The sequence below is a fragment of the Conger conger genome, chromosome 14 (genome assembly GCF_963514075.1).
Source record: "Conger conger chromosome 14, fConCon1.1, whole genome shotgun sequence".
Classification (NCBI taxonomy): Eukaryota; Metazoa; Chordata; class Actinopteri; order Anguilliformes; family Congridae; genus Conger; species Conger conger.
The window spans coordinates 1493201-1513041 of NC_083773.1; the positions used below are offsets into that span (position 1 = coordinate 1493201).

Genomic DNA, 19841 nt, shown 5'->3' on the forward strand with positions numbered 1-19841 from the left:
AGTACATTTAATCCCCAAACTCATCCCCTGCTCAGTGTGTTAATCCCCAAACTCATCCCCTGCTCAGTGTGTTAATCCCCAAACTCATCCCCTTCTCAGCAGCCTGTAGCGTAGTGGTTAAAGTAAATGACTGGGACGCGCAAGGTCGGTCGTTCTAATCCCGGTGTGGCCACAATAAGATCCGCACAGCCGTTGGGCCCTTGAGCAAGGCCCTGAACCCTGCATTGCTCCAGGGGAGGATTGTCTCCTGCTTAGTCTAATCAACTGTATGTCGCTCTGGATAAGAGCATCTGCCAAATGCCAATAATGTAATGTAATGTAATGTAGTCCCCTAATATTTCTCTCTCTCTCTCAGTGAGTGGAAGAAGTGAGAGGGAGAGAGAGAGGGGGCACAAGTGGGATGGAGAGAGAGAGAGGGAAAGAGAGAGAGAGAGGAGGCGCAGGTGGGATGGAGAGAGACAAAGAGAGAGACCGAGAGAGAGGGAAAGAGACACCTGGGGACCCTTCCTCCACACTGACAGGTACAGGAAGTCATAGCCATCTGCAGTTAGGCTTGTAAAAATGTGAGGGGGCTACACAGCAGGGTGAACAGTCAGCTTTATTAATCTCTGGCGTGTGGACGGGCTGTAGCCTGCTCTCCTCGTGATGTTTTCTCATGTCCTTAAGTTCTCGGAGAAAGAAGCAGGGTTCAGCACATCTCAACTTCTTACTTTTCCTGTTTCGCTTGCATCTCTCCTCAAAACGCGGTTAGCGTGCACTCTGGGACTCTTATTCCCACTGCTATTCTGTATTTTGCCTAATAACCCGCAATACTAATAAGTTATGCTTTATAGTTTGTTCCAAATTGGCTCTCACCTGCGAACAGTAAAGCATTAAAGCAATGATGATTATTTTAACGGCCTATCAAAAGGCTTATATTACCCAATTCCATCCGACTACGGTGAATTCTATTTGTTATAATAGCCCATTGGCCTAGCATCCAATGCAGGGTTTGTGGAGAGATAATTATTTTACTTGCGAATCGGTGTATCAAACAGTTTCTCATACCTCTGTTGAAAAGAATAAACAGGTGTAATTTCTTCCGAAACAGGAAATCAATCCATGCTTAAATCTCAAACGTTAAAGCCACGCTGGTGTTCTTAAAAAGCTACTGCAGGCCAGGCGAGTGCTGAGGACTTAATCGCGTGTTTCATACACGACCGAACAACATCTCCTCCTGCACCAGAGCACAACACTACCTGCTTGAGCCGAGGATGAAGCTATGGGCTCAGTTTTGTCAGAGGGGACAGGATTTATAATAAAGAGGAGTAAGTGAACAGATACGTTTGCTGTTAAATGATAAAAAGAAAAGAGGTGACGGAAGTGATCTGATAAAAAAACCTAAATGATTTGATAAAGTCAGGCTGTGTTGAACAAAAATCCTTTTTATCATCCCCCAGCGCTGCTGTCAGCTCTCAATTTCACACGGTCTCACATGGAGTCATTTCTGTCAGCATGGGTGCAGCCTGTGGCTAGTGCCTAAAGAGCATGACTGGGACCAGGAAGGTTGGTGGTTCAAGCCTCAGTGTAGCCACAGTAAGATCCATGCAGCTGTTGGGCCCTTGTGCAAGGCCCTTAACCCTGCATTGCTCCAGGGGGGATTGTCCCCTGCTTAGTCTAATCAACTGTAAGATGCTTTGGATAAAAGCGCCAGCTCTCAGAGAGTGCAGCTCAGCACTGGAGCTCCCAGAGAGATGCGCCATCACCATGTGACCCCTGACCCCTGACCCATGACCTCAGCCCCTGCTTACACCTTACACCGGAGTTTTAATCCCGTCCCTTGCATACGTCACGCTCTCAGCCTGCCCACCTCATCATCCGCTGATTGAACTGGCAAAAACCACTGTCCTCTCCCTCTCCTGCTGGTGTGTGGTGAACGTTCTGGCACAAAATGGCCACCGGGAATCCATTAAAACCTGCCACACCTTTCTCTCTTCTGTCCCTCGCCCCGAGGGGTGTGAGCTGCAGGACTGCAGGACTGCGTCAGCGCTCGATCGGTGATTAACTGCCCCTGTGGTGATTAACTGCCCCGACAGACTCACTGATAGATGAACACCTCCAGAGAGCCTCCTCATTCAGATGCACAGCCAGATAAGACAGGAAGTAAGAGATCAATGGTGTGTGAATACATTACGCCCGGGCCCACGCGATCCCCTCCACCCCACCCAGCGTGAGGATGCGTCCATCCCAAAAAAGCCCCAAGTAAAGCCCCTGTTTCGCGGTCAATCCTCCAGCATGCTGTGACGTGGCTTTGTAGTGCTGCTGCACATCACGCTGAACGGGTTTCTGTGTTCCAGGAAATAAAGGCTGAGTGGAAGTAAAACTTTTTTTCATTAATTAAGGAACAAATTTCCCAAATGTACCAGGAAGTACAGTAATGTTCTCTTTGGTGCTAATAAGCATCTTTAAAAAGAAAAATATTTCCATTAATTATGTATCGCCGGCTAGGATTACAGTGTTATGTATCTACAGTATAGGGTAGAAGTGTTTGGAAGTTTTTAGGAACTTTTTAATACCCTTTCTTCATTACGTTACATTACAGTTATTTAGCCGACCATTTTACCCAAAGTGACTTGGTGATGAGACCAAGCAGGGGCCTATCCCCCCCTGGAGCAATGCAGGGTTAAGGGCCCTGCTCAAGAGCCCAAAGGCTGTGCGGCTCTTATTGTGTCTACTCTGGGGCTTGAGCCATCAACCATCTGGGTCCCAGTCAAGCACCTTAGCCACTAGGCTTCAGAGAGTGATAGAGCCCAGCTCACAACACAGTGGAGTACGGATACCTGGGTGGGGGAGGGGGTGTTAGGGTGTGTGTGGGGCGTTAGGGTGTGTGTGGTGCAGGGTGTGTGTGGGGCATTAGGGTGTGTGTGGTGCAGGGTGTGTGTGGGGTGTGAGGGTGTGTGTGGGGCATTACGGTGAGTATGGTGCAGGGTGTGTGGGGTGTTAGGGTGTGTGTGAGGCAGGGTGTGTGGGGCATTATGGTGTGTGTGAGGCATTAGGGTGTGTGTGGGGCATTACGGTGAGTGTGGTGCAGGGTGTGTGTGGGGTGTGAGGGTGTGTGTGAGGCAGGGTGTGTGTGGGGCGTTAGGGTGTGTGTGGGGCGTGAGGTGTGTGTGAGGCAGGGTGTGGGGCAGGGTATGTGGGGCATTAAGGTGTGTGTGGGGCGTTAGGGTGTGTGGTGCAGGGTGTGTGTGGGGCGTTAGGGTGTGTGTGGGGCATTAGGGTGTGTGAGGCAGGAAGTGTGTGGTGCAGGGTGTGTGTGGGGCATTAGGGTGTGTGGTGCAGGGTGTGTGGGGCGTTAGGGTGTGTGTGGTGCAGGGTGTGTGTGGGGCATTAGGGTGTGTGGTGCAGGGTGTGTGGGGCGTTAGGGTGTGTGTGGTGCAGGGTGTGTGTGGGGCATTAGGGTGTGTGTGGGGCAGGGTGTGTGTGGGGCAGGGTGTGTGTGGGGTGTGAGGGTGTGTGTGAGGCAGGGTGTGTGTGGGGCGTTAGGGTGTGTGGTGCAGGGTGTGTGTGGGGCAGGGTGTGTGTGGGGTGTGAGGGTGTGTGTGAGGCAGGGTGTGTGTGGGGCGTTAGGGTGTGTGGTGCAGGGTGTGTGTGGGGGTGCAGCACACAGCCCTACCTGTCATAGTCTCCGTTACAGAGTGCTCGGACAGGGATGGTGAAGGACTGCCAGACCGGGTTCAGCGTGTTCTTCACCACCTCGGTCTTGTGGCAGATGGTGAACCTGCAGTGGATAAACCCATTAAGCGCTTACTTTACTTCAATCTGGCTTTTTAAAAATTTTTGTATATGTTCTCAGTTGAACATTTTTTGGTTCATTGAAATAAACCTAAAAATGTTCTAATCAGAAACACCCAAAAATATAGACATGAAATTGAAGTAAAAAAAATTGACATATCCCCCCCCCCCCCCCAACACACACACACACACACACACACACACACACACACCCCCAACCTACATGAAGCTGTTATATAAAATTAAAAATGTGTCTGACAAATTGATGGATTGGTATTGGCACATGGCGTCAGACAGAGACTGGGCCTCAGGACCCTGTGCAGACGCAGGTTTCACCGCGGCCTAAACCCGTTCAGCGGGAGCCCCAGAGCACCACAGAGCACCACAGAGCGCCACAGAGCGCCACAGAGCACCACAGAGCGCCACAGAGCACCACAGAGCCCCACAGAGCCCCACAGAGCGCCACAGAGCACCACAGAGCGCCACAGAGCACCACAGAGCCCCACAGAGCACCACAGAGCGCCACAGAGCGCCACAGAGCGCCACAGAGCGCCACAGAGCACCACAGAGCGCCACAGAGCGCCACAGAGCGCCACAGAGCGCCACAGAGCGCCACAGAGCACCACAGAGCACCACAGAGCGCCACAGAGCGCCACAGAGCGCCACAGAGAGCCCCAGAGCACCACAGAGCACCACAGAGCGCCACAGAGCACCACAGAGCACCACAGAGCGCCACAGAGCACCACAGAGCGCCACAGAGCGCCACAGAGCACCACAGAGCACCACAGAGCGCCACAGAGCGCCACAGAGCGCCACAGAGCACCACAGAGCACCGCAGAGCACCGCAGAGCGCCACAGAGCGCCACAGAGCACCACAGAGCGCCACAGAGCGCCACAGAGCCCCACAGAGCGCCACAGAGCGCCACAGAGCGCCACAGAGCCCCACAGAGCACCGAGGTGTCGTCACTGTCAGCTCACATAACATGACATAAGTGAAAAAGAAATGTGCGCTACCTTCCCAAAAGATTCCTCTTATTACAGTGCAGAAAGCGCGCGGATAAAAGCGCTGTGCCGATGTCCGTCATCCCCGCAGAGCCAGAGGAAAGCCATTTGTCACTCGCAGAAACGGAGAGCGGGCAGGACCACAAACTGAACTGTCTGACGGAATCACCGGCACTTCACTGATGGTGTACAATATCCAGGCCTGGCTTTCTCATTTTATAAAGACACTTCACATTCTTTTCTTTTTTTTTCATTGTGTAAAGAGAACTCTTTGAGGGATGACACCTTTTCCGTGTGCACGATATTTACAAATAAATCACCGGGGACATTCAAACGGTGTGGGCTTGCATCATACTCTTTTCCTCAACAGTATTTACTTGTGTTAGGGTATTCTGCCGTCCTCCGTGGACTCTAATGCAGGGCGATGAAGAACACGCGGACAACGTCTCTCAAGAGGATTTATGTTCATTACAATGTGCGGTCATGACGTGTTTTCTGCCTGCGTTTCGCCTTTTATTTCCCACTTTGCCCACCGTAGTTCTGTTTCCTGTTTGTTCATTTCATTCATTCGTTTCACCGGTTTCCCACCTGTTATCTGTCTATTAACACCTGTCTGTTCTGTCAGGTCTTTGCCAGTTTGTAATGTGCTCCTGCCATTCTCTCCAGCGTTTGTGCGGTCTGATTGACCCGTGTTCTGACCGGTTTCATGAACCACCGCCTACTGGATTACCCTTCTGCTCATGTTTGACCTGCTGTGCTTGGACTTTGTTTTGACTCCCAGTTTGTGATTCCAGATTTGTTTTTTGTGTTTCTGCCAGTTTGGACTGCCTTCTCATTATCAAACTTTTTCCTCTGACCGTGACTACGATGTGGGATTTCCTTTGCTGTTCCTGCTAGCCCCACTAACGAACCCCTGCCTGGACTACTGACTATGAACTGTGTTACCCTCTACATTCCTGTTTCCCAATTAAGACCTTTATTGGAAATACTTTGAGTTGGCTACTGGTTCCTGTGCTCTGAAGCCTGACTCGTAAAAGAGAAAGACAAGACAGTCGCATTCTGGCTGTCTGCTCTGAGTAATCTCTGCAGACGTCAGTGTACGGAGCGCTTAAGTACAGTCCTGTCATACATATCAAAGGGTTGGGAAGTGGCCTCATCCGGGGGTGAGTGGTCTCATCTCTTCGTAGGAGACTCTGGCTCAGCCATTCAGCCCGGATGTGTGACATCCCCTGCAACAGACACTATTCCGGGCGGCCTGTAGCATAGTGGTTAAGGTAAATGACTTGCATACACAAGGTCGGTGGTTTGATCCCCGGTGTAGCCAACATAAGATCCGCACAGCCGCTGGGCCCTTGAGCAAGGCCCTTAACCCTGCATTGCTCCAGGGGAGGATTGTCTCCTGCTTAGTTTAATCAACTGTACGTCGCTCTGGATAAGAGCGTCTGCCAAATGCCATTCATGTAATGTAATTCCAGTGGCATACAGAGACAAGCAATTAAACAATTTACAGAAATATATCTGTATCCGAAGAATACACATGCATGTGTGTGTGCGCGATACTGCTCAAGCCAGGAGCCTGTCACTTGTGCATATTGTGGTGTGCGTGTGTGATCGTTCCACTGCCTTATATGGACGCAGGATGCAGGTGCACATGTGGAGGACTGATTATCACCAAGACCCTTCAGCACCAGTCCCATGGTGCACTGCTCAAGGGTTAACAAAGATGATGAGATTTCAAGCGAGCGTAAATTTACATTTAAACTTCTTTTAAAATCCTCTGGAGGCCTGAAACCCAGCCAGATCATTAAAATACAATCAGCGGCTTTTAACAGCAGATGATAGGGTTACACACACACTCAGTTAGCACAGTCACACAGCAGATGATAGGGTTATACACACACTCATTTAGCACAGTCACACTAAAGCTCACTGGGTTATACATACACACACACACACTTTTAGCCCAGTCATACTAAAGCTCATTAGGTTATACACACACATTTAAACACATTTAAACACATTTAACAGACACACTCTCAGACACACTCACACACACACACACACACACACACAAACACACACTCACACACACACACACATACTCGAATACACACACTCTCACACTCACACCCCCCCCCCCCCACACACAGTCACACTGAAGCTGTCTCGGTCGTAGACCAATGGGAGGAGTCTCTCGAGCTCTTTGGTCCAGTCGCACTGAAGCTGTCCTGGTCGTAGACCAATGGGAGGAGTCTCTCGAGCTCTTTGGTCCAGTCACACTGAAGCGACGATAACTCCTGGGTCTGCCGTGCGGGCCAAAGTGCATTCTGGGAAGCTCGGCAGGAGCGGTATTTCTCTGTGGCAAATTCCCGGTCCGACCGACCGAGGGTGACAACATCAGGAAATCCCATCAGTCCAGCGGCTGCCTGTGCTGCAATGCGCATCCCGTTAATCTGCGGTGGTCAGGGGAGCGAGGAGGCCGCTCGGAGCCGCAGACGGGCCGCCTGAGACCAGCTTCTTCACTAATCAGCCCTGGCGTACGCAGCAGAGGCAACACAAACACCCTCTCAATCCTGGCGTACGCAGCAGAGGCAACACAAACACACCCTCTCAATCCTGGCGTACGCAGCAGAGGCAACACAAACACACCCTCTCAAACCAGCCCGCCGCCCTGTCTGTACCTCAACACAACATAAACCACAAGATAAAAACAATAAAGCAAGATCTCTTAAGATCTACCGTCCTGTAGGGTTTCACTCCAACCCTAACAAAGCACACCTCATTCAACAGCTAGAGCAGGGCTGCCTAACCCTGTTCCTGGAGATCTACCATCTTATAGGTTTTCACACCTACCCTAACAAAGCACAGCTCATTCAACAGCTAGAGAGAGATCTTGTTGAGCTGATGAACCAGTGGAGCCAGGTGAACCAAAATAGAGGAGAAATGAAACTCTACATGACAGCAGATCTCCGGGAGTTGGGCTCTGAGTTTAACTTTGGAAGGAATGAAAGACCTACGTTCCGTCTTCATTGCTCCGGAAAAACACCATGAAGGGATCAGATTTCCCGAAGAAGTCCTTCTTGTCCAGCTTGTTGGCACAGAACTGCATGGTGGCACTGTCCTGTGGGAGAAAGCGGAGAAAGAAAATGGTAAATGGACTGCATTCATATATTTTATCCAAAACTGATGCCTCTCATTCACCCATTCACACTCACACACACACACACACACTCGCACACACACCAATGGAGGCTGGGTGCCATGCAAGGCACCAACCAGCTCATCAGGAGCATTTGGGGGTCAGGCACCTTGCTCAGGGACACTTCGACACGCCCAGGGTGGGGATCAAACCAATCTTCAATTGCTAAACAATCGCTCTCACCTCCTAAGCTAACGTTGGCCCAGTGCAGTGCAGCAGTTCTCCATGTTCCTTTGGAGAGGACCCGCTATAAAGATGAGCACCCTAACTCGACCATCTCCAGATGCAGAAGCGTCTCCTGGTGCTTAGCTCCATACATCCTCCTCCTATAATCCATACACATGTACCCCCGGGCAGGAAGGAGCCGTGTTAATCACACGTTTCGTGGCCATGAATTACCTCGACGCCACATTTTACGAGACGTTTACATCGTTCACTGTCAGCGCAGCGGTGCTGATGGTGCAGGAAGCCCTTTTCCACGAGAACGCTCCACTCCATCACAATCACGACGGGAGAGAGACGTTAAAACAGCGCCAGGAAGACCACCTATACACACACGCACTATAGGTATAATAAAAACCAGGAATAAACCCAGCCCCCCACAATACTGACACACTGGAGAAGACAGCCCTCAGAGATTGGCGCGGTTCACGGTAACGGATTTCACCTCCGTTTGCACTCTGCCATTGATCCCTGGGATTAGTCTGAGACAGCTCTGAATCGAAGGCATTGGCAGCACGTTGACTGAGGGATTAGGTTCGGACATGAATTTAGTACTAAATAAGGCAGGGCACAATGCTCCATACGTGGGTTAAAAACAAAATTCTTTCGGATTCAAATACTTTTCTACACTTTACCATGCTCATCTGGTGTATTGAAACCTATGAAATACTCTCAAAAAGTGCCTTCAAAGGTACAAGCACAAAGGTTTGTTGCTGGGGCTGTACCCTATACTATAGGTTCATAAAATTGGTACGAATCCTTGAAGAACAAAAACGTACCTCCACTGTCACTTAATTTCTGAGAGTGTAGAAATGCCCTCTTGGTTGGCTCAGTTGCACCAGGCAAGATCAATCGGGCTCAGAAAAGTATTTGAAACCAAAACAATTACATATATTTCACCCAGGTCTGCATTGCTCATTGAGTGGCCTGGGGGGTGGATTACTGAGTTAGCCGGGTAACCACACTTAAACACGTACAATCTGGAAGCAGAAGTGAAAAGAGCTGTTCCAGGTTTTTCCTCACTCTATAATCCTTCTTTGTGTAATATTTCCAGGTCAATCAGCCAGGGAAACCTGCTGCTCCTGCCCAGAAAACCTGCCTTATGCAGGGGTCAGTCTCCAGTGCTGGCTCAGTGCCCAGACTCCTGGAGAAAACAAAAGCGCTTTTAAACTGGAAATGCAGCCAGAGAATTACCTTCTGTGCCAAGGAGGCTACACCTGGAAAGCATCTGAAGTGATCTTCTCTGAAAGATCAGTACATCAGCTCCTCACCATCTAATGCTATCTAATCAAAACATTAAACCTGCATGTTACTGTACGCGTGTAGTGGGTGGGCTTTTAATATGGGGAATATCCATCAAATTGAATTTTCAATGATCATTTATTGTGTTGTGAGGATAGGACAGCTGTAAGAACTCCCAGAAAAGTTCACTATCAGGGGCAGGCGATATCAATGTCAGCGGTGATATCAAGGAAGATTGTGACCACCCAGGGCAGTTGGGATATCAGGGGGAGGGCGGATGGGAGATTGTGATCACGAAGCACAACAACAAAATGGCTGCTTTTGTTGTCTCAGGGCAGGGGGTGTAGCTTATTAAACCAGCTAATGATGATTAGACACGTTTCCTACTCTCAGACCACCTCTTAATCTCAGATCAGTTTCTCCATCTGAGACCCTTATCAGGAAATAACAGCCATATCCTTATCTTACAGTCCACATCCTGGATCAATGACATTGAATTCACCCACACACTCACACACACCCACACCCACACCCACACCCACACACACCCACACACACTCACACACACTCACACACACTCACACTCACACTCACACTCACACTCACACTCACACTCACACTCACACTCACACTCACACACACACACATACACATACACATACACACACACACTCACACACACACACATACACACATACACACACTCACACACACATACATACATACAAACAGACTCACACACACTCTCTCTCACACACACTCACACTCACACACACTCACACTCACACACACACACACACACACACACACACACACTCACATACAAACACACTCACGCCATCACACACACAACACACACTCTCTCTCACATGCACACAAACACACTCACGCCATCACACTCACACGCACACACACATACAAACACACTCACGCCATCACACACACACACACTCTCACACGCATACATACAAACACACTCACGCCATCACACACACTCACACACTCTCTAAGACACACACAACACACACACTCTCTCTCTTTCTCACACACATACACACACACATACAAACACACTCACGCCATCACACACACACACACACACTCTCTCACACGCACACATACAAACACACTCACGCCATCACACATACTCACACACTCTCTCTCACACGCACACATACAAACACACTCACGCCATCACACACTCGCACACTCTCTCTCTAAGACACAGACAACACACACACTCTCTCTCTTTCTCACACACATACACACACACAAACAAACACACTCACGCCATCACACACACTCACACGCACTCTTTCTCTCTTTCTCTCTCACACACACGCACACACACACACATACAAACACACTCACGCCATCACACACACACACACACACTCTCTCACACGCACACATACAAACACACTCACGCCATCACACATACTCACACACTCTCTCTCACACGCACACATACAAACACACTCACGCCATCACACACTCGCACACTCTCTCTCTAAGACACAGACAACACACACACTCTCTCTCTTTCTCACACACATACACACACACAAACAAACACACTCACGCCATCACACACACTCACACGCACTCTTTCTCTCTTTCTCTCTCACACACACGCACACACACACACACATACAAACACACACCCGGCTCATGTGTGACACACACACACACACTCACTCTCACACACATACACACATACACACACTCACACACACACACACACATACACACACACACACACACACTCACACACATACACACACACACACACACACACACACATACAAACACACGCCCGGCTCATGTGTGACATACACACACACACTCACTCTCACTTACATTCTCATACTGACACACACACATACACACACACACACACACACACACTCACACACATACATACACACACACACACACACATACATACACACACACACACACACACACACACAGATGTACTGGACATCCTCGAGCAACACACTCTCTCATGTTGTGAGAATGTTGTGAGTATGTTGTGAGAATGTTTTAAGGATGTTGTGAGGATGTTGTGCGGATGTGGTGCGGATGTTGTGTGAGAATGTTGTCCATTCGCAGTGTCTCACTCTTTAGCATTCCCGTTTAACGTTCTGGGTGATATTATTATCCCAGCACGGCTTCGACAGTTTCCGAAGCGATAAATTCCCGTTTCCTGATGATAAATGCTTCTGTCTCCAAGCACACAACCCGCGGAATGCCAAGCCAGTCAGTCTGGAGTCTGAAGCCTGAGCTGCAGCTGGTGACTTGAACCATTTGTTTCAGAATTGATTTTAAGATTCTCCTTCTGGTTTATGAAGGCCATACGTCTGTCTAAATGAATAGCCGTTTACAGCCAATATCGAATACTCAGACTTGCCAATTCCAGAGCCCACAAATTTCCTCAAATAAAGTTGCATGGAGTGGGGGGGGGGGGTTACTACACAGATATGCATCCATGGAATTAAACCATATGGGGTTTTTTTCAGATAAATTATTTTGTGTTTGCATGTCTGTGCAGTAACACAGGCCAAGCGGAGCTGCCCAGACACCCCTGTGCCACCCCACCCCGACCTGGACTCAGCGGCTTAGAAAATGGACGCATGGATGCATATCTGTGTCGTAAATCTCGTGCTGATACCTGAGATATGGGAGAATGACCTGAACATCCCTGCTCCGCTGACTCCACACCTCATCTCCTTACTTAAACCATAATCACAACTCGTACTCAAACCCTTTATTAAATATGTGACATTAAAGTAAGATGTGATTCAGTACAGCTCAGTATTTGGTCTGTTTGGTCGTCAATATATTATGATTACATGTGCATTACATTAGAGTAACATGTGTATTACATTGTAATTACATGTGTGTTACATCCACAATGATAAAGTGGGGAATAATAATATGGTGATTCACGAATGCTCCTCGCTGCGTTTCATAGGGGTGTGGGAAAAGTTATACAGGGATGTACAGAAAATCTCTAAACAAGGCACAAAGGAACTGCTTTTACAAGCTCCTTTTAAAGCCAGTCAATATAATTCCCTCACTTATTTGCCTGAAACCAGACATAAAAACATAAAAACACAAGCTATAAGGAGAGGATGTTTAAGGCTAAATCGAACATTAAACTGATTTACCATTCACAATATTTATCTTTTCACAGAAAATTAGTATTGAACACAACTGCACTGCATGTAGATGCACATAATGTAACTCTGGCAAGGGATTGTGGGTAAAACACTGAGTGACACAACCCTTTCAGCAGCACATGGCTGATCTACACTGGAGAGGATTTCCCTCTTCTTCTGTGGTATTTCCAGGCTGGCAGGCAGCCGTCTTCTTCCAGAGCTGCAGCAGGTTAATCTCCTCACTGGAGTCTGAGGCCCACCAGAATACTGGTAAAGCAGATATATAACCAGAACAGTGGTAAGGCAGGAATATAACCAGAACAGTGGTCAGGCAGGGATATAACCAGAATAGTGGTAAAGCAGGAATATAACCAGAACAGCGGTAAGGCAGGAATATAACCAGAACAGTGGTCAGGCAGGGATATAACCAGAATAGTGGTAAAGCAGGAATATAACCAGAACAGCGGTAAGGCAGGAATATAACCAGAACAGTGGTCAGGCAGGGATATAACCAGAACAGTGGTCAGGCAGGGATATAACCAGAACAGTGGTCAGGCAGGAATATAACCAGAACAGCAGTAAGGCAGGGATATAACCAGAACAGGGGTCAGGCAGGGATATAACCAGAACAGTGGTCAGGCAGGGATATAACCAGAACAGTGGTCAGGCAGGGATATAACCAGAACAGTGGTCAGGCAGGGATATAACCAGAACAGTGGTCAGGCAGGGATATAACCAGAACAGTGGTCAGGCAGGGATATAACCAGAACAGTGGTCAGGCAGGGATATAACCAGAACAGTGGTAAGGCAGGGATATAACCAGAACAGTGGTCAGGCAGGGATATAACCAGAACAGTGGTCAGGCAGGGATATAACCAGAACAGTGGTCAGGCAGGGATATAACCAGAACAGTGGTCAGGCTGGGATATAACCAGAACAGTGGTCAGGCAGGGATATAACCAGAACAGTGGTCAGGCTGGGATATAACCAGAACAGCGGTAAGGCAGGGATATAACCAGAACAGTGGTCAGGCGGTAATAGAGCAGAATGGCGGTGAATACCACATGGCTTTGCCAGCTGTCAGGTGTCTGTTGTCAGGTGTGAGGTGTGGGGCGTGGGGCATGAGGCGTGAGGCGTGAGGCGTGAGGCGTGGGTGACAGAGGTGCGGACCGGTGCGGGGGACACGGCTGTAAGTTACGTGGCCGTCTGGCGTGAAGCGCGGGGCGAGAGTGAGGCCCGTCTGCACGCCACACGCACGGCAGAGTGACAGCTGTCCGTCAGAGACAGGGCGACGTGGCAGGTCCAGGAGGAAGGGAGAGGAACAGCTGCTCTTCTCGAAACGCGTGATGCTGTTTACAAATCAACACATGTCCCTACATCTCTTCTGGGAAAGAAACAAGGAAATGCATCCAGCTATTCATCTGCTACCCGAAGACAGACAGTAACAAGCAACCAGTTCTCACAGAATTATTCATGGCGGAAATTCTCCACAGAAATGCTGTTAAAAAGAAAAAGGAAAAAACATTGGAGAAAAATTAAAGAACTGTTCCCTGACCCTGAACAACTGGAGGGCTCGGAGGTGACTGCCCAAATTTACCCAGAGTCACAGGTAACTCAGGGCCTAAACCAGCTCAGGGCCTATAGCAGCCAGCTCAGGACCTATAGCAGCCAGCTCAGGACCTATAGCAGCCAGCTCAGGACCTATAGCAGCCAGCTCAGGGCCTATAGCAGCCAGCTCAGGGCCTATAGCAGCCAGCTCAGGGCCTATAGCAGCCAGCTCAGGGCCTATAGCAGCCAGCTCAGGGCCTATAGCAGCCAGCTCAGGGCCTATAGCAGCCAGCTCAGGGCCTATAGCAGCCAGCTCAGGGCCTATAGCAGCCAGCTCAGGGCCTATAGCAGCCAGCTCAGGGCCTATAGCAGCCAGCTCAGGACCTATAGCAGCCAGCTCAGGGCCTATAGCAGCCAGCTCAGGGCCTATAGCAGCCAGCTCAGGACCTATAGCAGCCAGCTCAGGGCCTATAGCAGCCAGCTCAGGGCCTATAGCAGCCAGCTCAGGGCCTATAGCAGCCAGCTCAGGACCTATAGCAGCCAGCTCAGGGCCTATAGCAGCCAGCTCAGGACCTATAGCAGCCAGCTCAGGACCTATAGCAGCCAGCTCAGGGCAGGGTTTATTTGCACGATGCTGTTGGATGTGTCTGCTTCCCATTGGCGTTTTGCAAATGAGCCACGCTGCTCAGATTTTGGGCTGAATATGTTCTTGCATGAAACATGAGCTTTTAACCAATACCAGCCCCAGCAATTTGTGTTCCACACTCCAAAAGGAGAGTTGCGCCATGAATAAAAGCTATCTACAGAGATTACTAATGCATAATTTAAATACTGTATCAATTATTTTAATCAATGAATCAATCAGTCAATGGACTGCACGGTTTCTACAAGCAACACAGCTCTCCCCAGGGAATATTTATGCAGAACGAAAGTTTGATTGCGGCACATGTTCGATAGTATCGTGTGTGTGTGACCTTAAGCGTGTGGGAGTGCGACCTTGTATAGTTTAAACCATCGGTTTGCCGTATGAGAAAATCAGAGTAATGCTAACTGCTAGCGCCATGAATAATGTATGGCGCTCAGAGGCCAGAGTGCGGATTCAGCAGCTTTGGAAAGTAAACAGCATGAGGTCCAAACCACCGAGGGGGAGCTCTCCACAGGTCTCCCAGCGGGGGAGGGGGGGGTCCACGCAGGGGGGAGGCGGTGGGGGGCCGGGTCCCGGGGGGGAGGGGGGGGGGGTAACTAAAGCTAAAGCTGTGCTCCGGGGGTGCCCCCCCAGCGAGAGAGCCCAGGGAGGGAGACCGACTCGGGAGGATGGGAGGGAGGAGGTGGGGAGGGAGGAGGACGGAAGTGAGGAGGTGGGGAGGCTCAGAAGTCCACACGCAGAATTTACCCACAGGACAGAAATCAATCGGCACGGCCTGCGATTCAGCCGTAAGGCAGGATAAACACATCACAACGCAGCGCGTGGGCGGGGGATCCTGCCGGATAAACTTGCCGTAACGCAAAACGCACTGTAACGCTGGATAAACGCACCGTTACACAGGATGAACGCACCGTAACGCAGGATAAACCCTCTGTAACGTTGCGTGTGGGCGGGAGATCCTGACGCAGCCTAGCCCTGCACTCCAACGGGGGGGCGGGGGGGGGGGCTCAGGGAGCTGCTGGGGGGGTTGGAGGTAATGGGGGATCACTGACAGGTTCAGTCACATCGGGCACACAGAGGTGTGGAAGGACAGCTGCACTCCTTCCTGTGCTGGGATAACAGAGCTGTCACTCTGACAGACTGAGACAGCATCTCTGACAGACTGTGTCTGCCGCATCCATTACAGACAGCATGGGTTACAGACTGCTTCTGTTACAGTCTTCCTCTGTTATTGACCGTGTTTGTTACAGACTTCATAAGTCACAGGCTGCTTCTGTTACAGACTTCATAAGTCACAGGCTGCATCCATTAGAGACTGCGTCTGTTACAGGCTGCATACGCTACAGACTGTATCCATTACAGACTGCGTCTGTTACATACTCCGATCCCAAGCTGGCTGTTGTACCCTTGAGAAAAGTTCTTAGCTTGAATTGCTTTTGTAAATATTTGACACTGCTTATAAATAATATATGAAAAGTACAGTGCGGTAACTTCCTCTGTGCGGAGGGAACAACAGAAAAACAATAATAAGAGCAGTAATGGGGCCCAAACGGTTTTCGCTGCTGAACCATAATTTAAGGAAAATGCCTACACCCCTCCCAGCGTTAACTGTCCGTAACCCTGACAGCTGTATCCCGGAGATGCCTCGTTCTGCGGGGGGGGGGGGTCCATAACGAAGCCTGCAGCTCCCCCCCCCCGCCGCGGAACTTTAATATCGTTGCTTCCATCTTTAATAATTAATAACAGGATGATGGAGGCTAGGGAAGTCTCCCAGGCGTCTGGCTGCAGTCCTGCAGCTGTAGAAGAACCAGCCTAGCCTGCTCTCTCGAGCGCAGGGGAAAGGATGTTCTCCTGATGCTCGAGGCCCAGAACGCTGAGTGCTTTGGTTGTGTGAGACGTTGTGTCGCTTGTGTCGTACAGTCCTAGACATACAAACTCGTGACCTCTCTTCACAAACATGCGACTGTTCACACGCACACACAAGCACACACGCACACACGCACGTACACACGTGTTCCTGATCTCTGCACATGGCATACACATGAGGCTATGCTGTCTGAAGAGGAACAGTTGTCCAACACCACAGCATTCAGCCTAGTTCTCACAGAGTAAACAGCCAAAATACTCTCCCTGTCCCTCTCCTAAAACCAGCCCTGCTCTCCTTCCCTCTCTCTCTGTATCGCTCTCTCTCTGTCTGTCTCACACTCTCACACAATGCCTCAAACCCAGGCCACCCATCTCTCTCTCCAGCGATTAAATATTCTGTGTTGTATTTGTGAAGTGTCTTCATGTATTAGACAATGTCCTTTATTCTATGATGTGATTTTGTTGTGCATGCATCATCATTTTGTCTCATGTTTTTATTAGTTTTCTTTGGTTTGTTTTTTAGTATTGCTGCAAGATAAGTTTCCCAAGTAGAGACAATAAAGTAATGTCCGTCTCTCTCTCACCCTCCCACATTCCCTCCCCCTCTTCTCTCTTGATCTCTCTCTCTCACCCTCCCTCACCCTCTCCCCCTCTTCTCTCTTGATCTCTCTCTCTCTCACCCTCTCCCCCTCCCCCTCTTCTCTCTCTCTCCCTCTCTCCCTCTCCTCTCCTGGTCCAGACTCACTCTGTTTTTCTCTCTATTAATAACCCTGTTGAGCTCTGAGCCCCAGTGGTTCTGCAGCTGAAGCTGTGGCCTTGTGAACGCTCCCTCTCACGCTGTTCTAATAATTACTGTCGGACATGGCCCCCTCCCTCTCTCCCTCTCTCCCTCCCTCTCTCCCTCTCACCCTCCCTCTCTCCCTTTCTCTCTCTCCCCCTCCCTCATTCCCTCTCCCTCCCTCTCTCCCTCTCACCCTCCCTCTCTCCCTTTCTCTCTCTCCCTCCCTCCCTCTCTCCCCCTCCCTCTCTCCCTTTCTCTCTCTCCCTCCCTCCCTCTCTCCCCCTCCCTCCCTCGCTCGTTCCCTCTCCCTCCCTCTCTCCCTCTCCCCCTCCCTCCCTCCCTCTCCCTCCCCCTCCCCCTCTCCCTCCCCCTCCCCCTCTCCCTCCCCCCCTCTCCCTCCCCCTCTCCCTCCTCCCCTCTCCCTCCCCCCCTCTCCCTCCCCCCCTCTCTCCCTCTCACTCTCCCTCCCCCTCCCTCTGCTCGTTAAGGAGGGGGCCATTGCACAGGGCCAGAGGCCATTGCACAGGGCCAGGGAGGTCCCCACCTCTCCTGTTCTGCACCGCGTCTTAACGCTTCAGTCCGCTTTCCTCTGACACCCTTTTCTCAAGCAGCACAACACCCTTTTCTCAACCAGCACAGGGATATTTGTGAGCAGAAATGTACTGTAAGTCCTGTTTACCACCCAGGGGGTTGAAGGGGGTTGAAGGGGGTTGAAGGGGGTTGAAGGGAGTTGGTGGTGAAGGGAGTGGGGGCAAGATGGCCGCTTCCTCTCGTGTATTTTATTATCATTGTTTAGCTGATGCTTTTATCCAAAGTGACTTACAGTTGATTAGACTAAGCAGGGGCCAATCCCCCCTGGGGCAATGCAAGGTTAAGGGCCTTGCTCAGGGGCCCAACAGGATCTTATTGTGGCTACACTGGGGCTCGAACCACCGACCTTCCGGGTCCCAGTCATGTACCTTAGCCCCTCTTGGGCATCCAATCAACCCCTTTGATGCTGTCAGTGCCCCAACAAAAAAGGCTTCAAGGTTCTAAGGTTTCTTAGGTTCTGGTCCTGATCTGCCTCATTTCCAATTTCTCCAGAGTTGCCAGTTACATTTTGTGCATTTTTCTGAGCAAAAAAGCCTAAATGTCTCGTATGAATGTGCATTAATTAATGATACAATTCATTTCATTGCTGCAGTGAGACAGAGACCCTCTATAATGTAATCACAGAGGCTTAATTAGTTGGTGTTTTAACATTTATGAAACATTTATGAGAGCGAGACTTTCGTTTCATTACTCAAATTTTACCCAGGGCTGTTTTCTGGAAAATATATAAGGAATTTATATTATACTCATAATTCAGTAATATGTGAAATTGAAGCCTGAGGTCGAGTGTTCCCCGGGTCCCTGAGCCGACGTGACTGCACTCTGAAGCACACAGCTCTCGCTGCGCTGCGCTGCGGAGGGAGCGCTCTGCGTTTACATTCATTAAAAGGCTGCTGGTGACCTCTGAACTCTGGCATATGGACGTGAAGGGAGCCCTGAGAGACGGCCGCGGGGGGGGGGGGGGGGGGGGGGGGGGGGGGGCGGAAAACACGGATTATGACAGGAAGGGCCCTTACTGAACAGTGCTAACACTCAATAAGGGAACATGGTTCGGCAATAACTAATGTAGTTCGGTAACTATACAGTCTATACAGTTTTGTTTTGGCATTTGTACAAGTACTGTGTTTTTTTCATCAATGAGAAAAAAAAACCGTTGACGTATTTGTTGATGGTTAACTAATTGTATATAATTGTATACTAATATGTTTATAAATATCCATGTAACTAATGCATTAGTTAGTACTTAACCGTTACATGAACCAATCAAAAGTTAATTGCATGCTTAATTAATGCATTTGTGCATGAATTTATTCATGTTAAGCACTACATTAGTAAATTCCATTTCCATGTAGCCTGATTGTAAAGTGTGTTTCACTCTGTTCTCCTGCTGATGTCACAATGCCAGCTGGGGAGCCAATCGCACGGGAGTTCTAGAACTCTGACTCGGAACAGAATGCTGAAAAAACAACATTCCAAATAAAAGCCGCTCTCCGGGGCTGCAGTGGACACAGAGGGCAGGGCTGCAGTGGACCCAGAGGGCAGGACCCAGAGGGCAGGGCTGCAGTGGACCCAGAGGGCAGGGCTGCAGTGGACCCAGAGGGCAGGACCCAGAGGGCAGGGCTGCAGTGGACCCAGAGGGCAGGGCTGCAGTGGACCCAGAGGGCAGAGCTGCAGTGGACACAGAGGGCAGAGCTGCAGTGCTGCAGTGGACACAGAGGGCAGGGCTGCAGGTATTCGGGGACAGAAATCGTACCTCAAAGAAGCGTGGAAGTGTGGAAACAGCCCTGTGCGCTCCATCAGAGCCCT

At 49.9% G+C, this 19841-nt stretch overlaps 1 protein-coding gene across 3 annotated transcripts in view; it reads right to left on the bottom strand.

Moving 5' to 3' along the window:
• The window catches only part of LOC133109792 (copine-5-like), a 138743-nt gene that overhangs the window by 35642 nt on the left and 83260 nt on the right, over positions 1-19841 (bottom strand). For all 3 annotated transcript variants that reach the window (XM_061219386.1, XM_061219388.1, XM_061219387.1), the window contains 2 exons: positions 7794-7897; positions 3656-3760 (listed from right to left, as the gene is read on the bottom strand). In XM_061219386.1, the coding sequence (XP_061075370.1) occupies positions 3656-3760; positions 7794-7897 (209 nt within the window). The remainder of the gene's footprint in view (positions 1-3655; positions 3761-7793; positions 7898-19841) is intronic.